This window comes from Ornithorhynchus anatinus, chromosome 10, assembly GCF_004115215.2.
Source record: "Ornithorhynchus anatinus isolate Pmale09 chromosome 10, mOrnAna1.pri.v4, whole genome shotgun sequence".
Classification (NCBI taxonomy): Eukaryota; Metazoa; Chordata; class Mammalia; order Monotremata; family Ornithorhynchidae; genus Ornithorhynchus; species Ornithorhynchus anatinus.
Window position 1 is genome coordinate 54,422,272 of NC_041737.1, and position 24,873 is coordinate 54,447,144.

At 56.5% G+C, this 24,873-nt stretch overlaps 1 protein-coding gene across 1 annotated transcript in view; it reads right to left on the reverse strand.

Annotated features, from left to right (window-relative positions):
- The window catches only part of FMNL3 (formin like 3), a 48,274-nt gene that overhangs the window by 11,405 nt on the left and 11,996 nt on the right, over positions 1 to 24,873 (reverse strand). The window contains exons 2-8 of the mRNA XM_029074032.2: positions 12,544 to 12,627; positions 10,252 to 10,332; positions 9,885 to 9,961; positions 4,007 to 4,090; positions 2,030 to 2,182; positions 714 to 822; positions 418 to 494 (exon numbers count right to left, since the gene is read on the reverse strand). Of these exons, the coding sequence (XP_028929865.1) occupies positions 418 to 494; positions 714 to 822; positions 2,030 to 2,182; positions 4,007 to 4,090; positions 9,885 to 9,961; positions 10,252 to 10,332; positions 12,544 to 12,627 (665 nt within the window). The remainder of the gene's footprint in view (positions 1 to 417; positions 495 to 713; positions 823 to 2,029; positions 2,183 to 4,006; positions 4,091 to 9,884; positions 9,962 to 10,251; positions 10,333 to 12,543; positions 12,628 to 24,873) is intronic.

Genomic DNA, 24,873 nt, shown 5'->3' on the forward strand with positions numbered 1-24,873 from the left:
TCTCCCCACACTTGGCCATTTCACTGCTCTCCCACCCCATCCTGTCTCCCCAGCACCCTCATCCTCCCTCGCCCGGCCTCCAAGCAGAGCTGGAAGAGGAGGGGAGGGATGAGGTGAGAACGAAGGGAGAGCCTGTCCCTTACCCCCGCCCCTTCTCCCGGGTGAAGCGGGCCCAAATCAAGTTCTGGTAACTGGACCAGGCTCTTTGGCGGGACCCCAGGGGCAGAGGGGGTGGGGGTGGCGGTGGGAGAGGGGAGAGAGATCGGGGGAGGCAAGAGGAGGGATGTAGGGAAGGTGTGGGAGGAGCTCCTGGTACAGGGCTCCGGGGTCCCAGGGCCGGGAGCGGCAGGAGAAGGGACGTACGGCCGGCGCGGGAGGAGCTCCAGGCTCCGAGCTGTGCGGCCGGGGCCACCTCACCTGGGGTTCTTGTTGTTGAGACTGAGCGCGATCTCGTTGACGGCGTGGGGGTGGGACATGACCAGGTTGAAGCCATACTGCAGGGGTCAGAGCACACAGGTTTCCTGAGGACCAGGGCTGGGACCGCCCTAGGGCTGGCGCCGGACAGGGGCAGAGAGGGCTGGGCCAGAGAGGATGAGGCTGATGGGGGGGGGCCAGAGAGGGCAGGTAGGCTAGGACAGGGCTAGAGAGGGCGAGGCCAGAGAGGGTGGGGACGTTAGGGCGGGCCAGAGAGGGCAAGGTCACAGAGGGCCTACCTGGTAGTTCATAATGGCCCGGAGGCAGAGGATGCAGACGTGAACATCATCCTTTTGGCTCACCAGGCGGGAATTCTTCAGCGCCCTCCTCCCGGGCAGCGTGCTGTATCTGCGGGAGACCAGGTCCCGCCATCAACCTTGCCCCCATGGGGTCCTGCCCAGGAGGCCGGACCCTAGGCTCCTCGGCATCTCAAGGGGTAGAAGGGCTCTGATGGGGGAGGAGAGGAGATGGGGTGGGGGGGGGAGGGAGGGACCGGAGAAGGGGGAGGAGGAAGGGAGCGCCAGGGCTGGGCCAGGCCGGGGCACGATGGACCGAACCGTCCGAGAGCCAGGTCCGTCCCGGTTTCCCAGCTGCTCCTCCAGCTGCGGGGGTCCTGGGTCCCCTGGACCAACTAAGCCCCAACCTGCTGGACACCCACAATAGCCCCCAGCCATCCCAGAGCCGAGGTGGTCCCGAAGGCTGGGTGGAGGGGTGCTGGAGCCTAAAGGGATCTAGATGGGGCTTTGAGGCCCAGCTGGGCCGGGGGCACGGGATCTCTCGGGACGCCCTCGGCTAAGTCCGGGTGCCCGGGCGGAAGCCTCCCAATCTCGGGCTGGAGGTGGGCCCGGGGGTGGGGGAGATGGGGCACTGGGAATGAATGGCGAACGAGGGGCCCGGTGCCCCGGCCGGAGAGTGGGAGGGTCAAGGCCCAGTCGAACAGGGCCCCGAGTGCCAGAGCAAAGCGTCCGAGCAGAAGAAGGGGACCTCAGGGCCCGGTCCATCCAACCCCCTGCCTCTGGACAGCGCTGCACTTACGATAGCCCAGGTGGCTGGAGAGAAAGTCGAGGGTGGGAAGACAGGAGCAAGAAGTGAAAGGAGGAGGCAAAGAGGGGGAAACGGTTGATGGTGTGGGAGGGGGGCGTGGCAGTTTATGGTCCAGAGCCGGACACAGGGGCGCCCGGTGAGGGCCGGAGCCAGGGAGGGGGCAGCCGAGCCCAAGGGCAGTCCGGCGGGGAGGAGCCGGGCAAGCCAGAGGGTGAGAGAGAGGTGGGAGTGTAGGGGGAGGAACGGGGAGTCAAGGCCCAAGGGTGGGGCAGAGAGAGCAGGAGGCCAGTACTTACCCGGGACAGACGGGCTAGGCAGAGCCAGGGGACAGAGAGAGGAGAGACGGGCAGGCAGAGGGTAAGAGAGCTGAGCCCTGGAAGCAGAGAGGGAGAAGGGGGATGGGGGGAGAGGAAGAGCCCGGGCATGAGGACGGAGTGTGGGAGCCCCCCGGGAGGGCCGAAGAGGAGGCGGCAGCACAGGAGCGGAGGAGCGGAGCGGGCGGCGGACGTACCGGAGCGCGGATTGGCGAGCGGAGCGGGCGAGGCTGTTGGCGAAAGGCGCGGCGAGGGGGCTGGGATGCTGCAGGTCCTCGATGGACCGGCTCCAGGCCCGCAGTTTCTCGAAGGGGCCGTCGTCGCCGATCTCCAAGCCCTCCGCGTCAAACCTGGGGGCCGGCGGGGCCCAGGCCGCAGAAGCGCGCACACATACACACGCGGGGGGGGATTGGGGAGGAGAGGCTCAGCGCCGAGTCCCCGTCGTCGCACCCCCACCCCCCGACCCCGGCCGGGCACGGCGGCTGCGAGAGCAGGAAGCGGCGTGGGCTGAGCGAAGCGGAGGCGTCAGGCCTGGTCCCGGCGGCAGGAAGACGGGCCGTTCTCCACGTGGGCCGGAAGGCGGGTTTTCCAAGCCTTAGATTTCCAGCAGCACCCTGGACCTCATCCCTCTCCCACCCCACTCTGGGTGCAGGACAGGCTCCAGGGTTCAAACCTTCCCCAGGACTACAGGTAACTGGCGGGGGCCGAGGGCGGCCTGGGCACCCACGCTACGGTAGGTTGGAGCCCGGGAACGCCTGGCCTCCCAGCAGCTTTACAAGGGGAGGGGTCTCTGCCCGCCGGTCGGGCTGCCCCCCTCCGGCCCCTTCCGCCTAGGGGTTCTGGCCACGGCTCCCACTCGTTGCCAAGTTTTGGTGCACGGAGCTGGCTCTGCCCCGTCTCTGTGGTTGCCCGGTATTAACAACTGTGGTATTTGTTTAGCGCTTACTATGCACCAGGCACCGTACTAAGCGCCGGGGTAGATACGAGCAAATCGGGTTGGAAGCGATCCCCGTCCCACGTGGGGCTCACAGTTTAAATCGCCATTTTCCAGATGCGGTACCTGAGGCCTAGAGAAATGAAGTGACTTGCCCGAGGTCACTCAGCAGAAAAGTGGCGGAGCCGGGATCAGAACCCAGGTCCTTCTGACTCCCGGGCCGTACGGTATCCACTAGCCACGTTTCTTCTAGGCCAGCTTATCCTTTCTCTCTCCGTGCCCCCAGCTCCCCCCAAACAACTCTGGGTCCCTGGAAGCCCCCAACAAGCCACCTCCAGGAGGGGTATGAATCCTCCCGGAAGGTCCTGAGAGATCGTCTGTCCCCCTTCCTCTCTGGTGCTAACGCGGGGGCCGGGGGCGGGGGGATCTTCCCCAGAGCAGGCGGGCGCCTGGCTCACACCTGCTGTCCATCAGGTCGGCCCGTCCAGGGCCAGCTGGGCTTGGGTGGGGGCGGTAGGGACCCCCTAGTAGTTGAGGCGAGACCCTCCCAGCCCCGCAGCACTTCCGTCCATTTCTGTAACTTATTTAGTTCTATTAATGTCTGACTCCCCCTCTAGACTGTAAGCTCATGTGGGCCAGGAGCGTGTCTGTTTATGGTAGCACTGTACTCTCCCAAATGCTTAGTACGGTGCTCTGCACCCGGTAAGCGATCAGTGAATACGATGGGCCGACCAACTGACTGACCCTCCCCCCACCCAGGTGGGCCTCTAAGGAAATGTAACCTCCGCCTCATTTCTAGGCGGATTTGGATTTCTGGAGGGTGGAATAGAGCTGTTGCCCTCTGGGCTGGCCTCTCCCATTCGCCCCGGAGTGGAGAGGCGGGTGTGGTGCCCTCGGGCCCCCACTGCCCCGGGGTCACCACGGTCAGGGGCCAGTCCAAGGGTCCACGGCTGACAGTCCACGGCCCGGGGTGGGGGAGGGCTTGGGGAGACAGAGGAGTGGGAGGACCTCAGACCTTTGGGAATCTAGACAGTAAGCTCGTTGTGGTCTGGGAATGTGCCTATTTATTGTTGCATTGTATTCTCCCAAGGGCTTAGTACAGTGCTCTGCACACAGAAAGCGCTCAATAAATACGATTGAATGAATGAATGACGGCTTCTCTCTTCCCGGCCCCCAGACCCGATCTGACCTCTTCCCCCACCGCTCTACCCTGGGGTCCTGCCCTCCAGGGTCCACTCACATGACAGAACACTGAGCAAAGGACAGGTAATCGACCAGCACGTCCAGGCCTTTGTTCTCATCGTTGAGGAATTCTCGGACCCACCTGCGGGAGAGAAGACACGGATCTGCTCGTGAGAGGGTAGGGAGTAGGGGGGGAGGGGGCAGGCTATGGTGGCAAGGTTGTATCAGTGCAGACTTGGGGGACCCACAGAGATCCCAGAGCAGGGGCTGGGGGACACCTCCAAGCCTCACCCCCGGTCCCCTTAGCCCCCTCCAGAGAAGTGGCATGGCCTAGTGGATAGAGAACGGGCCTGGGAGTCAGAAGGTCATGGGTTCCAATCCCAGCTCCGCCACTTGCCTGCAGTGTGTGACCTTGGGCAAGTCACTTCACTGGGCCTCAGTTCCCTCATCTGGAAAATGGGGATTGAGGATGTGAGCCCCACATGGGGCAGGGACTGAGTCCAACCAGATTTGCTTGTAATACGCCCCAGTGCTTAGTACAGTGCCTGGCCCTTAGTAAGCGCTTAACAAACAAATAAGTAAATAAATAGAAGCAGCTTAGCGTAGCGGGTAGAGCATGGGCCTGGGAGTCAGGAGATCATGGATTCTAACCCCACCTCTGCCACTTGCCTGCTGTGGGACTTTAGGCAAGTCACTTCACCGTGCCTCAGTTATGCCATCTGTAAAACGGCGATTGAGACCGTGAGCCCCACATGGGACGGGGACTACGTCCAACACGATCTGCTGGTATCTGCCCCAGCGCTTCGTACAGTGTCTGGCACAGAGTAAGCGCTTAACAAATGCCAGAGTTATTATTATTGTCAATTATCAATAATAATTGTTAATAATGTATACCACTATTATTATTATTATTATTGTCCCAAGCACCCAGGGAAGGGCCCCAGGATCACACCCCATGGGGGACAGGGCTCTCCTCCACTCGTTCTGCTTCCCAACCCCCCTCGACATCACTGACCGAGCAGTCCAGGCAGACAGAACTGTACTGGGCGCTTGGGAACGTAAAATAATAACGATAATAATCACGTACTAAGAGCTGGCATAGATACAAGATCAATAGGTTGGACACGGTCCCTGTCCCACACGGGGCTTACAGTCTAAGAGAGAGGCGGAAGGGGTATTTCATTCCCATTTTGCAGATGAGGAAGCTGAGGTCCAGAAAAGTGAAGTGGCTCGCCCAAGGTCACGCAGCAGGCCAGCGGCGGAGGTGGGATGAGAACACAGGTCCTCCGTCTCCCAGGCTTGGGCTCTTTAAAGTGTCTCTACCTCTAGACTGTGAGCTGTTGTGGTCAGGGAGTTAGCCTGCTTTCTTGTACTCTCCCGAACGCTCAGTACAGTGCTCCGCATACAATAAGCACTCAAAAAAATACGACTGATTGATTGATAGGCCACGTTGCTTCTCCTAAAAAACATTCTCCCTACCCTCAATGGACTGACAGTCTAAATGGGGAGATGAGTGAATACATAGTATTCACCAACGGATAAAAGAGGAAGAGAAATCAGACCCGTCACTACTGACTCTCCTACTCAGTTGCATATTCTGTCACCTAACAATACTCATGATGACGATAATGATAATAATAGTAAAACGCTTCCTATGTACCAAGCACTGTACTAAGCACAAGGTAGTCGGGGTGTAGGTCATCCACAATGTTTCCAGGCCCCGCCCCTTCCTCTCCATAGTCCAGTGCTCTGCTCACAGTGAGCGCTCTATAAATACCACCGATTGATCAACTGCTATTTCCAGACACTGGTGAACCGGGGAAGGCAGAGGCGGGGAAGGGGTTGGCGAGTGTGACGACAGCTTCCCCGTGGGTTTCCCAAAATTTAAAGTGAATTCTCCAGGGTTCTCCCCATGGGACCACTGGCCCTGGCCCTTTGGAGCATTTGCTTTGAACTGGATGCCCAAGGTGGCCTAATGGAAAGACCACCTGCCTGGGAGTCAGGGAACCTGGGTTCGAATCACCCCAGCTCTGCCGCTTACAGACTGAGTCACCTTGGGCAAGTCACTTAACTACCAGTGATTAATTCTCTATGCCTCAGTTTCCTCATCCACAAAATGGGGGCTAAATACCTGTTCCCCCTTTCTCTTAGACTGTGTGCCCTGTATAGTACAGGGGTGTGTGTTCTGATCTGCTTTATGTTGCCTCTACCCCAGCAATTAGCATCTAGTAAGCACTTAACAAACATCAGTTTTTATCATTATTATTAATAATAATGTTGGTATTTGTTAAGCGCTTACTATGTGCAGAGCACTGTTCTAAGCGCTGGGGGAGACACAGGGGAATCAGGTTGTCCCACGTGGGGCTCACAGTCTTAATCCCCATTTTCAGATGAGGTAACTGAGGCACAGAGAAGTGAAGTGACTTGCCCACAGTCACACAGCTGACAAGTGGCAGAGCTGGGATTCGAACTCATGAGCCCTGACTCCAAAGCCCGTGCTCTTTCCACTGCGCCACGCTGCTTCTCTATAATAATAATAATAATAATGTTGGTATTTGTTAAGCGCTTACTATGTGCCGAGCACTGTTCTAAGCGCTGGGGTAGACATAGGGGAATCAGGTTGTCCCACGTGGGGCTCACAGTCTTAATCCCCATTTTACAGATGAGGGAACTGAGGCACAGAGAAGTTAAGTGACTTGCCCACAGTCACACAACCGACAAGTGGCAGAGCTGGGATTCGAACTCATGAGCCCTGACTCCAAAGCCCGTGCTCTTTCCACTGAGCCATGCTGCTTCTCTGCCATTATTATTATTAGGAAATAGTTAAACTCCACCTTTATCCTGGAGCCAGCAGAGGCCCAAGGAGGCAGGAGGGCTGGGAAGGAGTAAAGAGGGGTTTATGAGGGAAGCGGGGTGGGGTCAGAGGTCACTAACTCCAGATGAGCTCTGGCCACCCCAGTAGATGAACTGGAGTCTGGGGGGCGGCCCCGCACGCCCCCCACAATCCTGGGTACGGCAGGGTTCCCTTAATAATAATAATAATAAAAACTGTGGTATTTGTTAAGTGCTTCCTATGTGCCAAGCATTGTTCTAAACCCCGGGATAGATACAAGGTAATCAGGTTGGACACAGTCCCTGTCCCACATGGGGCTCCCAGTCTTAATCCCCATTTTACAGATGAGGTAACTGAGGCACAGAGAAGTTAAATGACTTGCCCAAGATCACACAGTGGACATGGACACGCATGCATGCACGCATGGGGCAGAGCCGGGATTAGAACTCTTTCCCGCCTCGTCATTTCCTCCGGGCCTGAGAGTTTGGGATCGGACCACAGCCTCAGAGGCTGGGCCTCACCCAAGGCTGAGGGGGTTGGGGGAGTGTTCGGCCCATCGCTCTCCCCAATCCCTTCGGCTATTGGTATGAGGACGGCTCGGAGGGGGTGGGCTGGGCCCTCGAGCTCGCTACCCCCGCCACCGCCGCCCCCCGGCTTCCATGACCGCCGCAGAAAGCGGGGCCCCGGGGAACGGGGCCTGGCTGCCACTCCGACTGCGGGGCCCGGAGCCGATGCTGAGCTTCCTCTCTGGGGGCTGACAGACCTCTCATTTCCTGTCTGTCTGCTCTCCCGCTCCCCACCCCCAGCTCATTTCCTGTCTGAGTCCATGCTGCTATTTTCGGGCCCTTGACGCGGTGAGGAGGGGTGAAAGGGCGGCGCGGCGAAGCCGAGAAACCTCTGCAATCCGAGGAGAGAGGAGCGGGCCGGGGGAGGTGGGCTGGAGGGGGCAGCTCCCCCCGACGCCCCCGGCCCATCCCCCAACCTACCGCCGCCCGGCTCCAGAGCTACGTCCACACCGAAGCCCCCAGTCCGCTCCTCCCCTCCCCTGGGCTCCTGACAACCCGGCCTCTCTGCCCTAGGAGGGTGGCGACCACCCAGCCGACACTACCGCCGATGGGGTGGACAGCAGGGGAGACCCCAACCAGAGCAGGCTCTGAGGTCGGCGGGGAGGTCTCTGAGACCCGGGGGGGTAAGCGGGGTCTTCTCCAACCCACCACCAGCAGCACCGGAGCCAGAGGGATGGAGGGGACTCAACTGGACCCTCCCGAGCGCTTAATACAGTGCTCTGCACACTGGAAGCGCTCGGTAAATTTCACTGATTGAATGGGTTGGGGTTAGAGTCGGGGTTGAGGGCAAAGGGTATGACCCCGGGGGCTGAGGGGGATCTGTGGAGACTCTGGAATTCGCAGGTGTGGGAGACGTCTACCCAACGCGGAGCTCCACTGTGGCGGGTGACGGCCGCTGGGAAGGACAGGGCCAGGGAGGAGCTTCTGGTCGGCTCAGGGGAGCCCAGGTGGCCGTGGAGACCCCTAATGGATGACGAGCCCTGGACCACCGCCCGGTTGACCCAAAGGAGCCAGGCAGCAGTGCTGGAGTATTCCACTGAAGTATTAGGGGTGGAATCCTGGGTGTGGGGCTTTAGAGGGGAGGGGGCTACGTGGAGCTATGGTCGCTCGGATCCCCAGATCTGTCTGATCAGCCCCGACGAAGGGGGACAGGCCCACAACGACTCCAACGCCCGGCCCGGAGAGGACGCTTCCCCAATCAAGATGGCCACCTAGCACCACGCATCCCGGCAACTCGGGCTTCCAGGACCAGGCGGCCCGGAGCTGGGAGAGGAAGCTCTGAGAGGCGGGGTATCGGGCCGGGCCGGGGACCGTCCCGGATTCCGACCTTGGCCTTGGGTCTCCAGGTGGGCGGCCCTGCCCCTCGGCCTCCCTTCCTCCCCACCTCGCGGAGGGCCGGGGCGGACGAGGGGGCGGAGGCCCAGACCGGACGGGAGGGGAAGAGGCCGCTGACGTCAGCGGGCTTTGTCCTTGGCTCTCTTTCGGCCACTGACCAGAGGAAGGCCGGGTACACCAGACCGGCCCAGTCCAGGCGGGCTCTCCCAGAGGTGCGGAGGGCCACCGCTCCTCGCCAACAGCCCGAGACCTAGGGGGCCACTTTTCCCGCTTTTTCAGCTCCAACTGGGAAAGGCGGTGGGGGGAAGGGAGAAGGAAAGGGGAGGGAGGCAGGAATGGGGGAAGAAGGAGGAGTTTCCACCATCTCAAGCCTCCTCCTCCTCCTTCTTCTCCGGGAAGGCTCCCTTTCCTTTTCTCATTCACTCATTAACCCCTTATGCCCCATCTGGGTTCCGTTCTGGTCACCGAGGGCCCGGGGGCGTTGAAGTGATTATCGAGGAGGGTTGGACCCGGGCCCCCCCAACCAAGCTCACACACTCCCGCCTCTCCTTTCTCTCTTTCTCTCTCTCTTTCCACCATCTCAGTCCTTCTGGAGGCCCCAGGGCCCCAGGGTCTAGGTTCTGACCAGCCCCATCTCTCCGGGTGAGGAGCAGCGTGGTGTAGTGGATAGAGCCCGGGCCTGGAAATCTGAAGGACGTGGGTTCTAAACACGGCTCCCCTACTTGTCTGCTGTGTGACCTTGGGCAAATCACTTCACTTCCTCTGTGTCTCAGTTACCTCATCTGAAAAATGGGGATTAAGACTGTGAGCTCCTCGTGGGACAGGGATGGTGTCCACCCCAATCTGCTTGTACCCACCCCAGCCTTTAGTACAGCGCCTGGCACATAGTAAATGCTTTACAAATACCATTATTATTAGGGCTTGGACACCAGGATAGGAGGATGGGGAACCATGGGGATAGGGGTCGGGGGGCGTTCCCTGGCTACTGACCCCTCCCAGGCACTGGCTAGCAGAGTGAGTGGTGGAGGGAGCCCAAAAAATGAGGGGGTGTGGCCATGAGGAACCCCTGCCCACACACACGCCACCCATGCAGCTACCCAGCCCCCAGTGGGCGGGGGCAAGGAGAGCCCCCCGAGCCGGGGCCGATGGCAGGTGCCACGCAGAGTAAGGTGTAGAGCGAGGCAGAGGTGGGCACTGCTCACCCAATGTGGTTCGTCCGCAGAGAGATCTCCAGTTCCCTCAGCACTTTGGTCGACTCCTGGACTCGCCTCCTGAATTTCTGCAAACAAGGAATTCCCCGTCACTGACCGAGGGAACTCGGATCTCCTGAACCCGCGACGGGAGACTGGGGGACAGCGGGAGGGGGCAGTTTGCGGCCTCAAGGCTCCCAGGGCCGGGGTGTGGTCTGGATGTGAGGAGAGGGGTGACTGGGCAGGGAGGAGAAAACGAAACCCGGGCCCTGCCACCTCCACGATCCTCTGGGAATGCCACTCTTGTGGGACTGTGGGACGAGGGACCGGGGAGCCACGGTGGGCCGACAGGCCCTGAGGGGAAGATGGCCTATATCACCTTGCGAGTCACGCTGGGATCCAGGAACGTCCGGAGCTTCTGGATGTAGGTGTGGGGCGGGTTCTTCACCTGGAACCGCTCCTGTGGGGCGGGGGCAGAAGGAACATGGATGGCACCCATCACCCCTTCTCAGAAATTCCCCTCCGTGCCACCTTCCGCCTCTCCTGCTTTCCGCTCCATCCCTTGCAGGCTCCCTTCTGGCCTCCACTCTGCTGACCTCTGCATCTTGGGGAGGGGGCCTGTTCCCAGCTGCTTCTCCCACCCCCCCAATGCCCATGCCAACGGGAACATGGGGCCGCCATCTCTGTACAGAGTAAGCGCTTAACAAAGCGCTTATTATTATTATTATTATCGTTAAGACAGTTGTATTCATGATGCACTTCCTCTGAGACAAGCATTGTGCTAAGTACTGGGGGTGAAACAATACAGTCAGATCAGCCAGGCCCCTGTCCTGCAAGGGGTTCATATATGAAGGTAAGGCACGAGAGGGATTTGTTTTTTTAAAGGTATTTCTTATGCGCTTACTATGTGTCAGGCACTGTACTGAACACTGGGGTAGAGACAAGGCTGGACATAGTCCAAGTCTCACATGGGACTCGCAGTCTTAATCCGCATTTTATAGATGAGGGAACCGAGGCCCAGTGAAGTTAAGTGACTTGCCCAAGGTCACAGAGTAGAAAAGTGGCAGACCCAGGATTAGAACCCAGGTCCTCCGACTCCTAGGCCCATGCTCTTTCAGATGGTCCGTGCTGCTTCCCAAAAGGATTTCATTGCTTTCTGGGGGTCCTGGATGCTTAGTGTCCCCCAGATCTAAGGGTTATGGAATGGGCTTCCCAAAGGGCACGGGCCTGGGAATCAGAGGACCTGGTTTCTAATCCTGGCTTCACCATATGTCTGCTTTGTGATCTTGGGCAATTCACTTAACAGGGATTGTGTCCAACCTGATTATCTTGTCTCTACTACGGCATTTAGTGCAGTCAAAAACTGCAGGTGCAAGTTTATCACATTGGATACAGTTCCTCTCCTCCACGGGCCTTAAAGTCTAAGCAGAAGAAAGAACAGGTATTGAATCCCCATTTTACAGTTGAGGAAACTGAAGCACAGAAAAGTAAAGTGACTTGCCCAATCGGCAGAGCCAGGAATAGAACTCAGGACTCCCAGGTCGGGACTCTTTCCACTAGGCCCCGCTGCCTCTTGCCACCATTCTTATTTGGGGATGGAGAAACAGGGGTGGTGACGGAACGAGTCGGCTGGTAAAAATAGTAATTCTTGTGGTATTTGTTAAGCGCTTACTCTGTACAAAGCACTTTGCCAGGTGCTGGGGTAGATGCAGTGAGGCCTTCCCTGACTAAGCCTCCCTCTCCCTTCTGCGTCACCCTAACTTACTCCTTTTATTCATCCCCCCTCCTGGCCCCAAAGCACTTAGGTCCATATCTGTCTAGTTATTTCTTTATATCAATGCCTGTCTCCACCCCTCAAGACTGTAAACTCGCTGTGGACAGGGAATATATCTGTTTATTGTTGTAGGGTGCTCTCCCAAGCGCTTAGTACAGTGCTCTGCCCACCGTAAGCGCTTAATTTAATACAATGGAATGAATGAATGAATTTTTCCGGAGACCTTTAGTCGCCTAGCTGAGCTGGGGGAGGGCATCCTGGCCGGGGGCAGCGAGAGGAAGGAGATGACCTTTGGAGAGCCCAGGTGGGCCTAGGAGTCAGAGGTTTGGGCCTGACCCAGCTCTACTACCTCGGGAAAGGCTCTAGGGCTGGTTAGGAGGGGACAGATCCCCAGCAGAATCCCCCAAGATTCCCCAGAGCTGGGCCCCCACCGGGAGGCGGGGGCTGATCCGCCCGAGGCCTGCGTCCTGACCGGAGGGGCCTCTGAGGGTGGGTCCCCGTGGGAGCGGGAAGAGAAGCCGGGCTCCCAGCCCTGCCCCTGGCCCCGGCCCCGGCCCTGCCATGTCTATCCTCCACAAACAGGAAGTTTGCAGCCCTGGAGGCCAGGAAACTCTCAGCTGGGTCCCCCGTCAGGACTGTCCACAGTCGGAGCGCCCTCCCTGTCCCGGCATCCCCGTCCCCCGCCACGGCCGCCCTTTCCCCACACAGGCCCTCCTTCAAACCCAGAACAGAGTAGGTGCCCCCCTCTGCCCGGCCTTCTCCTCCTCCGAGCCGGTCCTCCCTCTGCCCCCATCCACCAGTCCAGAGTCGGAGCCCCCTCCCTGCCCGGGCCTCTCCCTCCCCCAGGTGGTCCGCGGCTTCCCCGTCCCCCCGCCGGCCTTTCCTGAGCCCCGGTACCTGGTCACAGATGAGGTCCCACTTCTTGTCATTGTCGTACTGACGCAGGAGGCGGGCCTTGTCGGGGGGCAGGTTCATGGAGCTCTGAGGAGAGAAAGGGGCTGGATCAGCAGGTGAGGGGTCCGCCTGGGAAGACCCTCCCTGAAGAGGACAAGGACTGGGGTGAGGGGGGCAGGGCGGACCCTCTGGGTCACCCCCCGCACCGCCCTGCCACACTCGGGGACTCGCCCTAGTCAAACCAGTCCTGCCCCCTGCTCCTCAATTTACCACTCACATGTGTCTATTTGTACCCATTCTCAGCACTTGTACAATCCATTCATCAGTGGCATTTTTTGAGCGCTTACTGTGGACAGAACACTGTACTAACTGTACAGGAGAATACGATACAACAGAGCTGGTAGACACGATCCCTGCCCCCAAAGAGTCTAATTGGGAAGACAGACCGTCACGATAAATTATAGAGGAGAGGCAGTAGAGTATAAGATATGGACAAAAGTACTGTGGGGCAAAAATGCTTATTTTTATTCATTCATTCATTTAATCATATTTATTGAGCGCTTAATGTGCGCAGAGCACTATACTAAACGCTTGGAAAGCACAATACAGCAATAAAGAGAGACAATCCCTGCCCACAACGGGATTATGATCTAGAGGATTGTATTTTATTGAATGTTCAACGTATTTGTCCCGATTCCATGATTGCAAATACTCTGTTGTATGTCTTCCTCAATAGAACGATAGCTCCTGCGGGCAGGGAACCAGTCTTGATCTTCTGTTGTAAATAATGATGATAATATAATAATCACAATAATAATAATAACCGTTAAACACTTACTACATGTCAAGCACTGTACTAAGTGCTACGGTAGATATTTAATCAAGTCCCACATAAGGCTCATAGTCTAAGTAGGAGGGAGAACAGGTACCGAATCCCCACTTTGAGATGAGGGAACCGAGGCCCAGAGAAGTGAAGTGACTTGCCTAAGGTCACACAGCAGGTATGTCGCAGAGCTGGGATTAGAACCCAGGTCCCTCTGATTCCCAGGCCCATGCTCTTTCCACTAGGCAGCGCTACTTCTCTGCCGAAATGCTTAGTACAGCATCGGGCCATTAGTAGGTGCTCAATAAGTCAGTGCTTAGAACAGTGTTCGACACATAGTAAGCACTGATCAAATACTATAATTATACAGTAGCTTGGCCCTGTGGAAAGAGCATGGGCCTGGAAGTCAGAAGACCTTTTTCCCCCCTCAGGGTATTTTTAAGCGCTTACTATGTGGCAACCACTATACTAAGCGTTACAAGGCAATCAGATCAGACGCCATCCCTGTCCTCACATGGGGGCTCACAGCCGAAGGGGAAGGAAGAACTGGGGAACGTCTCTACCCATTCTGTTGTAGTGTACTCTCCCACGTGCTTAGTACAGTGCTCTGCACACAGAGTAAGCGCTCAGTAAATACATTCATTGACGGAATGGTTCTAGTGCCAGCTCCGCCACTTGCCTGCTGGATGCTCGTTTTGGGCAGAGAACGTGTCTGCTAAGTCTGTTGTATTGTATTTTCCCGAGTGCTTAGTACAGTGTTCTGAACACAGTAAGCACTCAATAAATACGAGTGAATAAATGACAAACTCATCTGTAAACTGGGGATTCACTACCTGTTCTCTCTCCCCCGAGCCTCATGTGGGACAGAGACCGGGTCTGACCTGAGTATCTTGTATCAATTTCAGCGCTTGGCAGAGAGTGAATGTTTAAGAAATTCCAAAGCTGTTATTAATAATATTACCAGAGGACTATGTCCAATCCGATTTGCTTGTATCCACCCCAGAACTTAGCACAGTGTCTGGCACACGGTAAGTGCTTAACAAATAACAGAATTATTATCATTATTATTATTACTACCAAGACCAGAAGGAAAAGGTCATCTCTTCAGCCCCCCAGAGGGCTCCCCAAGAGCAAGGAGGAGGTCCTGGGCAGCTCAAGGTTTCCCCGGAGTCTGAGTTCTAAAAACAGGCTTCCTCTGCCTGAAAGTCGGAGACGGGAGTTGGGAGGGGAGGAGGAGGAGGGGAGTAGGGCACAGAGAAGCAGCAGATAGAGCAAGGATAGAGCAAGGGCCTGAGAGCTAGAAGGGACTGGGTTCTAATCCCGATCCGCCAGGTGTCTGTTGTGTGACCTTGGGCAAGTCACTTCACTTCTCTGGGCCTCAGTTAACTCATCTGTCAAAATGCGGATAAGAATGTGAGCCCTGTGTGGGACAGGGACTGCGTCCAACTTGATTAACTTGCATCTACCCTTAATGTAGTACAGTGCTTGTCATATAGTAAGCACTTAACAAGTACCATTATTATTAGAGACCCAGGGGAAAGGATGATGGAGAGGGAGAGAGGAGGGGTCAGTCAGTCAGTTGTATTTACTGAGCGCTTACTGTGTGCAGAGCACTCTACTAAGCACTTAGAGAGTACAATAGAACACTATAACAGACACATTCCATGCCCACAACGAGTTTACACATCTAGAGGGGGGACAAACATTAATGTAAATAAATAATCGACAGATGTGTACACAAGTATTGTGGGGGTGGCGGATGAATAAATGGAGCAAGTCAGGGTGACGCAGAAGGGAGTGGGAGAAGAGGCAAGGAGGGTTTAGTCAGGGAAGGCCTCTTGGAGGAGGTGGGCCTTCAATAAGACTTTGAACCGGGGGGAGAATCATTGTCTGTCGGATATGAGGAGGGAGAGAGATCACTTCCTGTCTACACCAACTTCCTCCCCTTAACCACCAAGTTGCCAGCTGTTTCCGCCTTCAGTCGCCGGGCTTTAGTCGACGGCTTCCCGGCTAACCCGGGCTAGCCGGGGCAAAGGGGTGGTAGCCCACCCTGCCGGGCCAACCCCAGGAAACCCCCGGGGATCCGGACGGTGGGCCCTGGGGAAGAGGTGGCCGGGTGAATCAGCTGGGCCGGAGGCCGTGAGCGGGCCTCAGTCTTTCCATCACGGTCTTTCGGGAATCAAAGATCTGGGAGACTGGAAAATAACTTCCCCTATCCTCCGCCGCTTCTCCAGAGCTGGCGCCCAGGGAAGGGGTCTTGCTCCCATTTGGGGTGAGAGGTCTCGGGGTCGGGCTGGGGCCGGGCCTGGACTGGAGCCGGCCCGGGGATGGGCTGGTCTTCCCCTAGGAGCTTGCAAACTGCAAGGCAGAAGTTCAGTTGCTCTTTAGGGTGCTGAGTGGGGCCTTCTGGGCGATCGGCCCCTGGTCTAAAGGGAACATCGCCCGAGGCCCACAACATGGTTTTGGTGAGGAGAAGGATGTCATCACCAGAGGCTCTTTGATCGCTTGGTCGCTCTGGCTTGGATTCGGTCTCCTGCTGCCTCTGCTTCACTAGCTACTGCCGCTCCTCCTCCTCTTCCTCCTCCTCCTCCTCTCGCCCGTTCTCCACCCTGTCTCCCCGGCCCCCCGTGTGAGTCCTTGGCCTCCCGGAAGGGAGGTGCCTCAAGCTCTCTGGTGCCAAATGGGAGAATGGGAGGCAGGATAGAGTCCAGGGGAGGGATGGAGGGGGCAGGCAGAAAGGCCAGAAAAATAATCATCCTCATATGTGTGTTTGTGTGTGTGGTATCTGTTAAGCATTTACTGTGTGCCAGGCACTGTACTAAATTCTAGGGTGGATACCAGGCAAGCAGGTTGAACACAATCTATGTCCCACATTGGACTCCCAGTCTTAATCCCCAATTTACAGATGAGGGAACCGAGGCCCACAAGGTCACATAGCAGACAAGTGGCAGAGTCGGGATTAGAACCCAGTTCTTCTGATTCCCAAGCCCATGCTCTAGCCACTAGGCCACGCTGCTTCTCTCATTATGGTATTCAGCGCTTATTCTGTGCTAGGCCCAAGGTAGATCCAAGATCATCAAGTTTGGCACCACTCCCCGTCCCACCTGGGGCTCTCGGTCTAATTTTAGATGAGGAAACTGAGGAACAGACAAGTTCAGCGACTTGCCTGAGGCCACCCAGCAGGCAAGGAGGGAGTGGGGATTAGAACCCAGGTCCTCCGCCTCCCAGACCTGTGCACTTTTCACTAGGCCAGGCCGCTTTTCCAGAAGAAGAAAGAGCAGGGAGAGTTTATGTGGCTCCGAGGTCCCAGCCGGGCACCACAGACTCTCCCCACTCCAGCTGGGCCTCCATGGCCCAGTCCACCTCCCCCTCGACCTTACCGCTGCCTCGGTTTCCCTCCGACCCGGCGGGAAGGGGGCTTGGAGCTTCGTGTCCGCCTCTGGGACTTGCCCCCGCCTCAGCCCCAGCGCAGGGAAAAACCCAACTGACGGAAAATAGAAATCGGAAAGAAAGCTTCCCCACAGAGTTTCTGGTCGGGGCCCAGGTGGTGCTGGCTAACCCCTGGGGCTCCCAAGACCTAGGGCTAAAACCACCAGGGCCAAGAAGGGTCAGCTGGTCCACAGCTTCCTCAGGGCGAAGCTGCGGGGGAGCCCGAGGGATTGGGAGTGTGTGTGGAAAAGATGGCGGGGGGCAGGCAGGGAGCTCGGGGAGTTTGTTTCTGTTAGGCAGATAAAGCCCCAGTGTGAGATGGACAGATGTGGTTTCCCAGCCCCAGCGCCCCGCCTCCCCGCTCCTCTGGCCCCGCTCCTCTGACATTTATCGCCCCCATGGCCGCAGAGAGCACCCTAAGGAAAAGTTCCCACGCAGCCCGGCCCGGCCCACCCTGGCCCACCCTGGCCCGGCCCAGCCCGGCCCCCTCCGCCACCCCCACTCCCTCCTCACCCCCTCCTCCTCCTCGCTGCTCGGCTCCCAACCCCCACGGAGATGAAACGGGACATTGTTCTGGCCGCCACATGCCGCAATCCGGACACGGAACGCCACCCCGGCCCCGCATACGCACCCACCCACTTTAGACATACACCCTGGGCCCAGGGGTTGGGTGGGGGGTAGGAGTGAGGGGGAGGGGCAGTGACCACGTTGACCAGCACCCCGGGAGGAACCCCAACTCGTTCATTCGATCGTATTTATTGAGCGCTGTGTGCAAAGCACTGCACTAAGCGCTTGGGAGAGTCCAATACGACAATAAACAGACACATTCCTTGCCCACGCCGGGGACCACCCGCAACTCCCTGAGCCCCTGGGGATGTGCGTGTGTGGTTGGGGGGGAAGTAGGGTTAGACACACCTCAGTCTGGGGCCCATCTTGTGCCTTGGAAGTAACCTTGGGACCCTGCTCCCTTCTCCTTAAATCAATAAATCGTATTCCTGTAAGCTCTTGGAGAGCAGGGATGGGCTCTACTTTATCCATTGTGTTCTCCCCAGCGTTTAGAACAGCGCTGTGCACAGAGTGGACACTCACACTTTAAGTCTGAAAGAGAAGGACCTGTCTTCTAATCTTGGTTTCGCCTCTTGTCTGCTGTGGGACCTGGACCAGGTCACTTCACTTCTCTGTGCTTCAGTTCCCTCGTCTGTAAAATGGGAATGAAGACTGAGAGCCCCATGTAGGACAGGGACTGGGTCCCACCTGATTAGCTTGTGTCTACCCCAGCTCTTAGTACAGTGTCTGGTACGTAGTAAGCGCTTAACTAATACCATTTTTAAAAAAAAGTTCCTCGAGGGGAGGGAATCGTGTCTCCCGACTCCATTGTCTTGTCCTCTCCCTGGCACTTAGTCAACTGTACTTACTGAGCGCTTACTGTGTTCAGAGCACTGTACTAAGCACTTGGGAGAGTACAATATGAGAGTAGAAAAGACACATTCCCGGCCGACAACGATCCGTTCCATAATAATAATAATAGCAATAATAAAGATGGTAATTGTTAAGCGCTTACTATGTGCCAAGCACTGTTGTAAGCACCGGGGTAAATACAAGTTCATCAGGTCGGACACAGTCCCTGTCCCACATGGGGCTCCCGGTCTTTTAGCCATTTTACAGATGAGGTCGCTGAGGCCCAGAGAAGTGAAGCAACTTGCCCAAAATCACACAGCTGGCATGTGGCGGAGCAGGGATTAGAACCCCGTTCCTTCTGATTCCCAGGCCCGGGTTCCAGCCACTAGGCCACGCTGCTTCTCCATACAGTTGGCGCTCAAGAAATTCCACCGATTGATCGACCGCAACTGACTACGTCCTGCTGATTGAGCGGGGGTGGGAAGGGGAGAGCTCGTGCGTCACGTCGCCCAGACGGGGCCAGGCTGTTGTGGGATGGGGTGGCGGGGAGGGGAGGGGGCCGGTTCCAATTCCCGCTGCCTCTCGCCCCCCTCCATGCCTCCCCCGGCGCCCCTCCCCGGACCCTCCAGCCAGTCAGCCCCGCTGCAGTAGCAGCTCCCAGACAATCGGGGTTATTTTCGGCCGGAGTCTTTAACGCAAGCCAGCTGGCCGGGGCCCGGGGCCAGGGGCGTGGGGGCGGCCGGGCCTGGGGTTGGTGGGGGGGCCGGGGAGGGCTCCTTCCTCTGCTCAGGCAGCCCAGAGCCCACACGGCAGCGGCTCCTCCTAATTCCTAGAGAAAACTCGAAACGTGTCGGCCAACTCTGTTGCCCTGGACTCTCCCAAGCTCGTAGTGTGGTGCTCTGCACAGAGTAAGCACTCGATAGAATTCTTCATCGGTGGTGTTAGGTAAAAATACCACTGGTGATGAATTCCACGTTTAAAAGGCCCCCTTCCACTGCCCCCTTCAAAAAAAATACAACAAAAAAGAGGGATTTTGAGCCCAGGTCCAAGAGGTAAAATTCAGTTGGCCCCTGGAGCTGACCACGAGTCTCTCTGGCCCTCGGGACAGGGAGGGAATTGGAGGCAGCGATGGTGGGGAGGGTTGGGGGGGGTCCAGCCTGGCTCTGGGGGCTCCTCTGTGCAAGTGGCAGACCTCCAGAAACCCCCCACTCCCCACCCTCCCCCTCTCCAGGGTTGGGGTTGGAAGGAGGCCCTCCAGACGGCCCATCCTGGAACCGGGCTCTGAGTCAATTGCTGCTAGAGCTTCAGGGAGAAGAGTCGTGTCCTGTGGCGGAAAGGAAAAAAGGAGCAACAGCCAGGCTTTGCCAGAGGAGCTTCTGGCTGCTGGCTCGTGGACGGGAACGCGGAGGAGGGGGAAGGAGAGGAGGGAGGAGGGGGATGGAGAGGAGGGGGTCGGGGCTGAGAGGGTCAAGGTGGAGGGGGACGGGACAGGAGGGGGGTTGGGAAGAAGGGGATGGGGCAGGAGGGGGATGGAGAGGAAGGGCATGGGGAGGAGGGGTGTGGGGAAGAGGGGTTCAGAGAGGAGGTGTATGGGGAGGAGCGGGATGGGAAAGAGGCGAGGAGGGGAGAGCAGTATTCTCGGGGCAGGAGAGGCCTGAAACCTGGGTTCTAATCTGGGCTCTGCAACTTGCCCGCTGCCCAACTCTGGGCAAGTCGTTTGACTTCTTGATACCTCAGTTTTCTCCTCTATAAAATGGGGATTCGAAACCTGTTAATCATAATAATAGCATTTATGAAGCGCTCCCTATGTGCTGAAGACCGTACTAAGTACCAGGGTAGTATGAGATAATTGCGTCGGACACAGTCCCTGTCCCACATGGGGCTCGCAGCCTAAATAGAAAGGAGAACGGGCACTGAATCCCCAGTTTCCAGATTAGGAAACCAAGGCCCAGGGAAGTGAAGTGTCTTGCCCAAGGTCACACAGCAGACAAGCGGCCAAGTCAGGATGAGAACCCAGGTCCTCCAACTCCCAAGCTCGGACTTTTTCCACTTGACTGCGCTGCTTCTCCCTCCTACATAGACCGCGAGCCCCACATGGGACAGGAATTGCATCTGATCAGGTTATCTTGTGTTTACCTCAATGCTTAGTACATAATTCATGTTTAACAAATACCACAATAATGATTAATTGGAGAGGGGCTGAGAGCCTCTGAACTAGCTTCTTTCTGAGACGAAAGGAAGAGGAGATTGTCCTGCAGCCAGGGATGTAAAATCCAGCCTGGGTCTACCTGCCGATCCGTACAAATCCGGTTGGATACAGTCCCTGCCCCACATGGGACTCACACTCAATCTCCATTTTACATCTGAGGTCCCTGAGGAAGATGAGGTCACTGAGGAACAGAAAAATGAAGTGATTTGGCCAGGCCCACGCAGCAGACAAGTGGCGGAGCCGGGATTAGAACCCAGGTCCTCCAACTTCCAGCCCCGGGCTCTTTCCACTAGCCCATCCTGCTTCTCTAAGAGAAGTGAAGCCACTTGCCCAAGGTTACACAGCAGTCTAGTCCCACTTCTGACTCCCAGGGAGGTATTGAATCCATATGTGACAGATGAGACACCTGAGGCACAGAAGAAGTGAACAGACTTGCCCATGATCACACAGCAAGCAAGGTCTGTTTATTGTTCTATTGTCCTCTCCCAAGTGCTTAGGACAGTGCTTAGCACATAGTAGGCGCTCAATAAATATACAACTGATTGATTGTGTGACTTGGGTTTCTGGAGCCGGAAAGCGGATGGGGGTCGGAGGAAACCAGGTGAAGCAGGACAGAGCCCGGTGGCTCGGGGTGAGTTACACATGATGGAAATAATCTCTGCAGGGCAGTCTGGGTGCCGGGGGCCGGGGTCCTCAGGCTTCTGTGGCGCGAGCCCTGCCTCCCCACGGCTGCCGCCTGATGTCCCAGGGACACCAGCTCCTGCTTGGGGATCCCCGCCAGGTAGATCGGGCTACCATCTTGATGGTACTCCTCACCAAAAACTCAAAAACACCTCACGCTTGGCTTTAAAGCACTCAATCACCTGACCCCCTCCTACCTCACTTCACTACTAAGCAGCACGGCATAGTGGATAGAGCCTGAGCCTGGGAGTCAGATGGTCACGGGCTCTAATCCGGCTCTACCACTTGTCTGTTGGGTGACGTTGGCCAGGTCACTTCACTTCTCTGGGCCTCGGTTACCTCATCGGTAAAATGGGGATTGAGATTGTGAGCCCCATGTGGGACAAAGGACTAGTGTCCAACTGATTTGCTAGTATCCATCCCAGTGCTTAGTACAGAGCCTGGCACATAGTAAGGGTTGCAACAAATACCATAATAATTATTATTATTACTACAACCCAACCCACACACTTCACTCCTCTAATGCCAACGTTCTCTCTGCACCTCGATCTCGTCTATCTCACAGTCCTACCCCTCGCCCAAATCCTCCCTCTGGCTTGAAAGGCCCTCCCTCCTCAAATCCAGCAGACGATGAATTTCCCCGCCTTCAAAACCTTATTGAAGGCACATTTCCTCCAAGAGGCCTTCCCTCACTAACCCCCCCTTTCCTCTTCTCCCACTCCCTTCTGCATCATCCTGACTTGCTCCCTTTGTTCATCCCCCTCTTCCCACGCCCACAGCACTTACGTCCATATCTGAAATGTATTTATTTGTATTAATGTCTGCCTCCCCTTTGGGGCTGCAAGCTTGCTGTGGGCAGGGAATGTATCTGGTTATTGCTTTATTTTACTCTCCCAAAAGCTTAGTTCAGTGCTCTGCACACGGTAAGCGCTCAATAAATACAAGTGAATGAATGAATGAGGATGCTGGCTATTGCCACCGCCAGGAACTAGAGCGTTCTCCCTCCTCTGTCCTCCGGACGGATCACATTCTCTGGAGAGATCACGTCCTCCGAGTCTCAGCGACCGGCCCGGCCTCCCCAGCCAAGCCCCCGGATCGGCCGGCCGGGCCCCGGACGCTTCCCATCTGGACTTCCACATCCTTCCCCACCTCTACCTTCTCACCCCGCACAGCGGGCAGAAATGCCATTTTCCCAAATCCCGCTCTGAAAGTGATCCCGCACCCCGCCCCAACCGGTACCCTTCCCAGACAAACCCAAGCCTTGAGCCGGGGTCACGACCCCCCCGTCGCTTCCCACCACGACACCCAATCTCCTCTCCTGCTACTCCCCCACCTGCTCCCATCAACCATCCAGCTGAATTTTTTACCGCCCCTGCAGGGGCTCCTCCCTCTCCCAGCCCCCAAACCTCAGTCCACTCCTTCCCACATGACAGACAGAGGGGAGGAGGAGGAATGGAATTTACTGGAGAAACAGCCTGGCTTAGTAGAAAAAGCCCAGGCCTGGGAGTCAGAGGACCTGGGTTCGAACCCTGGCCCTGCCCCTTGCCTGCTGTGTGACTTTGGGCAACTTACTTTGCTTTCCCGGGCCTCAGTTTCCTCATCTGTCACAAGGAGATTCAACGCTTCTTCTCCCTCCTTCTTACACTGTGAGCTCCCTGAGGGGTAGGGACTGTGTCCGACCTGATCATCTCGTATCTTCCCCAGTGCTTAGTACAGTGCTGAGAACGTGTAAGTGCTTGGCAAATACCACAGTCATCATCATCATTATTTATTAGTAGTACTAGTACTATGATTACTACTAAAAATAACAATAATAAAATGAATACCATCATTAGAATTCTTTATGGAAGGCCAAACTGAGGCAGCACCCAGTTTCACTAAAGAATTGAAAGGGCAACTTGGTAGGGAGAGAGTTCTGAAGCTGCCTGACTTAGTAGATAGAGCACAGGCCTGGGAGTCAGAAGGATCTGCGTTCTAATCCCGTCCCTGCCACTTGTCTGCTGTGTGACCTCGGGAAAGTCGCTTCACTTCCCTGGGCCTCGGTTCCCTCTTCTGGAAAATGGGGATTAAGACTGAGCTCCATGTGGGACAGGGAACGTATCCAACCTGATTAGCTTGTATCTAACCCAGTGCTTAGAACAGTGTTCGACACATAGTAAGTTCTTAAACACCATCATTATTGTTATTATCTGTGCAGCTTAGCACCGCATGCCCAAAATTAGGCCTGGTTATACCTCCCTCTCTGGCTCCCTCTTTGTCCCTAGCCTGGTCTACGAGTTGCTCTCCAGCTTCCCATCAATTAATCAAAGGTATTTATTAGGGGCGTACTATGGGCAGAGCTCTGTACTAAGCGCGTGGGAGAATACAAGATAACAGTTGGCAGACTCCATTCCCCGCCCACCTCCATTCATCCAATCGTATTTATTGAGCGCTTACGGTGTGCAAAGCACTGTGCCATACCTCCAGTGACGAGAACTCAAAAACTCCCCTTTGATATGTGTTTGTTCCCCTGAAGAAAAACCAGGTCGGCAATCAGGGGTGCCGGCTAGCCCGGTCCCTTCCTCCCTGCCTCTGATAATATAACAACAACAATAATAATAATAGTAATGGTATTTGTTAAGCGCTTACTTCGTGCCAAGATGTGGGGTAGATACAAGGTCAACAGGTTGGACAAAGTCCCTGCCCCACATAGGGCTCCCAGTCTAAGGCAAGGAGAATGGATATTAAATCTCCAATTTACAGTTGAGGGAACTGAGGCCCAGAGGAATAAAGTGACTTTCTCAAGGTCACCCAGCAGGCAAGAGGCAGAGCCGGGATTAGAACCCAGGCCCTCTGACTCCCAGGCCCGGGCTTCCACTAGGCCACCCTTTTCTTGTCCCTCACAGCCTGTCCCGTTCTGGACCTCCCACCCCGCCGTGGTCTCTCAAAGGGCTCGGAAATGACCCCAGGACGGGGCATCTCCGACATCTTCTTCCTCACCAGTTCCACCACCCACCTGCCTGGAGCTGCCCTAATTAACACTGTGGTTTTAACAGATAAATAAACCACGTTTTATAGGTTGGGCCAATCCAATTGATATTGCTCGTAAAGGTTGCAACAGGGATGGTATGTTTGTGTGTGTGAGAGAGAGTGAGTGTGTGTGTGTGTGTATACACACCCCCGACCCACACTCATCCTCTTCTGAACCACCCAGGAGGAGGCCACCACTAGCCCTGAGGCGTCCCAGAGACAGGACAATCATGACCTCACCCCGCCCTGGGTGAGGGCTACCTGGGGTGACCACTGGGAACTGCCCAAGTCCCGGTAGCGGGCATCAGAGGGCTCTCCAAACCCTCGGCCCAGTGAGGACGGGTTCTGGTGGCAGGCTGGCACTGCTGCAGAGGCTCTTCGCCATCGATCTGTAGTCGCCAAAGGTCATTCCTCCTCTCCCCCGCCTCCTCCCTATCTGAAACCCTGAAGGGCCCAGAAGGGGGGCACTTTGGCCACGATGCCCACTTCTCATGTCCCTCCCCAGGCGCCACAGGGAAATCCACCTGGTTTCTAGGGAAATCGGTCTGAGGCTCCCCTGCCCTGCCCCTCTCCAATTCCCCGCATTGCCTTGGCAACTTTACATGGGTGCACTGGGTCTGCATAGTAATAATAACGATAACAATAATTGTGGAATCTGTTCAGCAGCATTTACTATAAGCCAGGCACTGTACTAAGCGCTGGGGTAGATACAAGATAACCAGGTTGGACACAGTCCCACAAGGGGCTCACGGTGCTCATTGTCCCATTTTCCAGATGAGGCAAC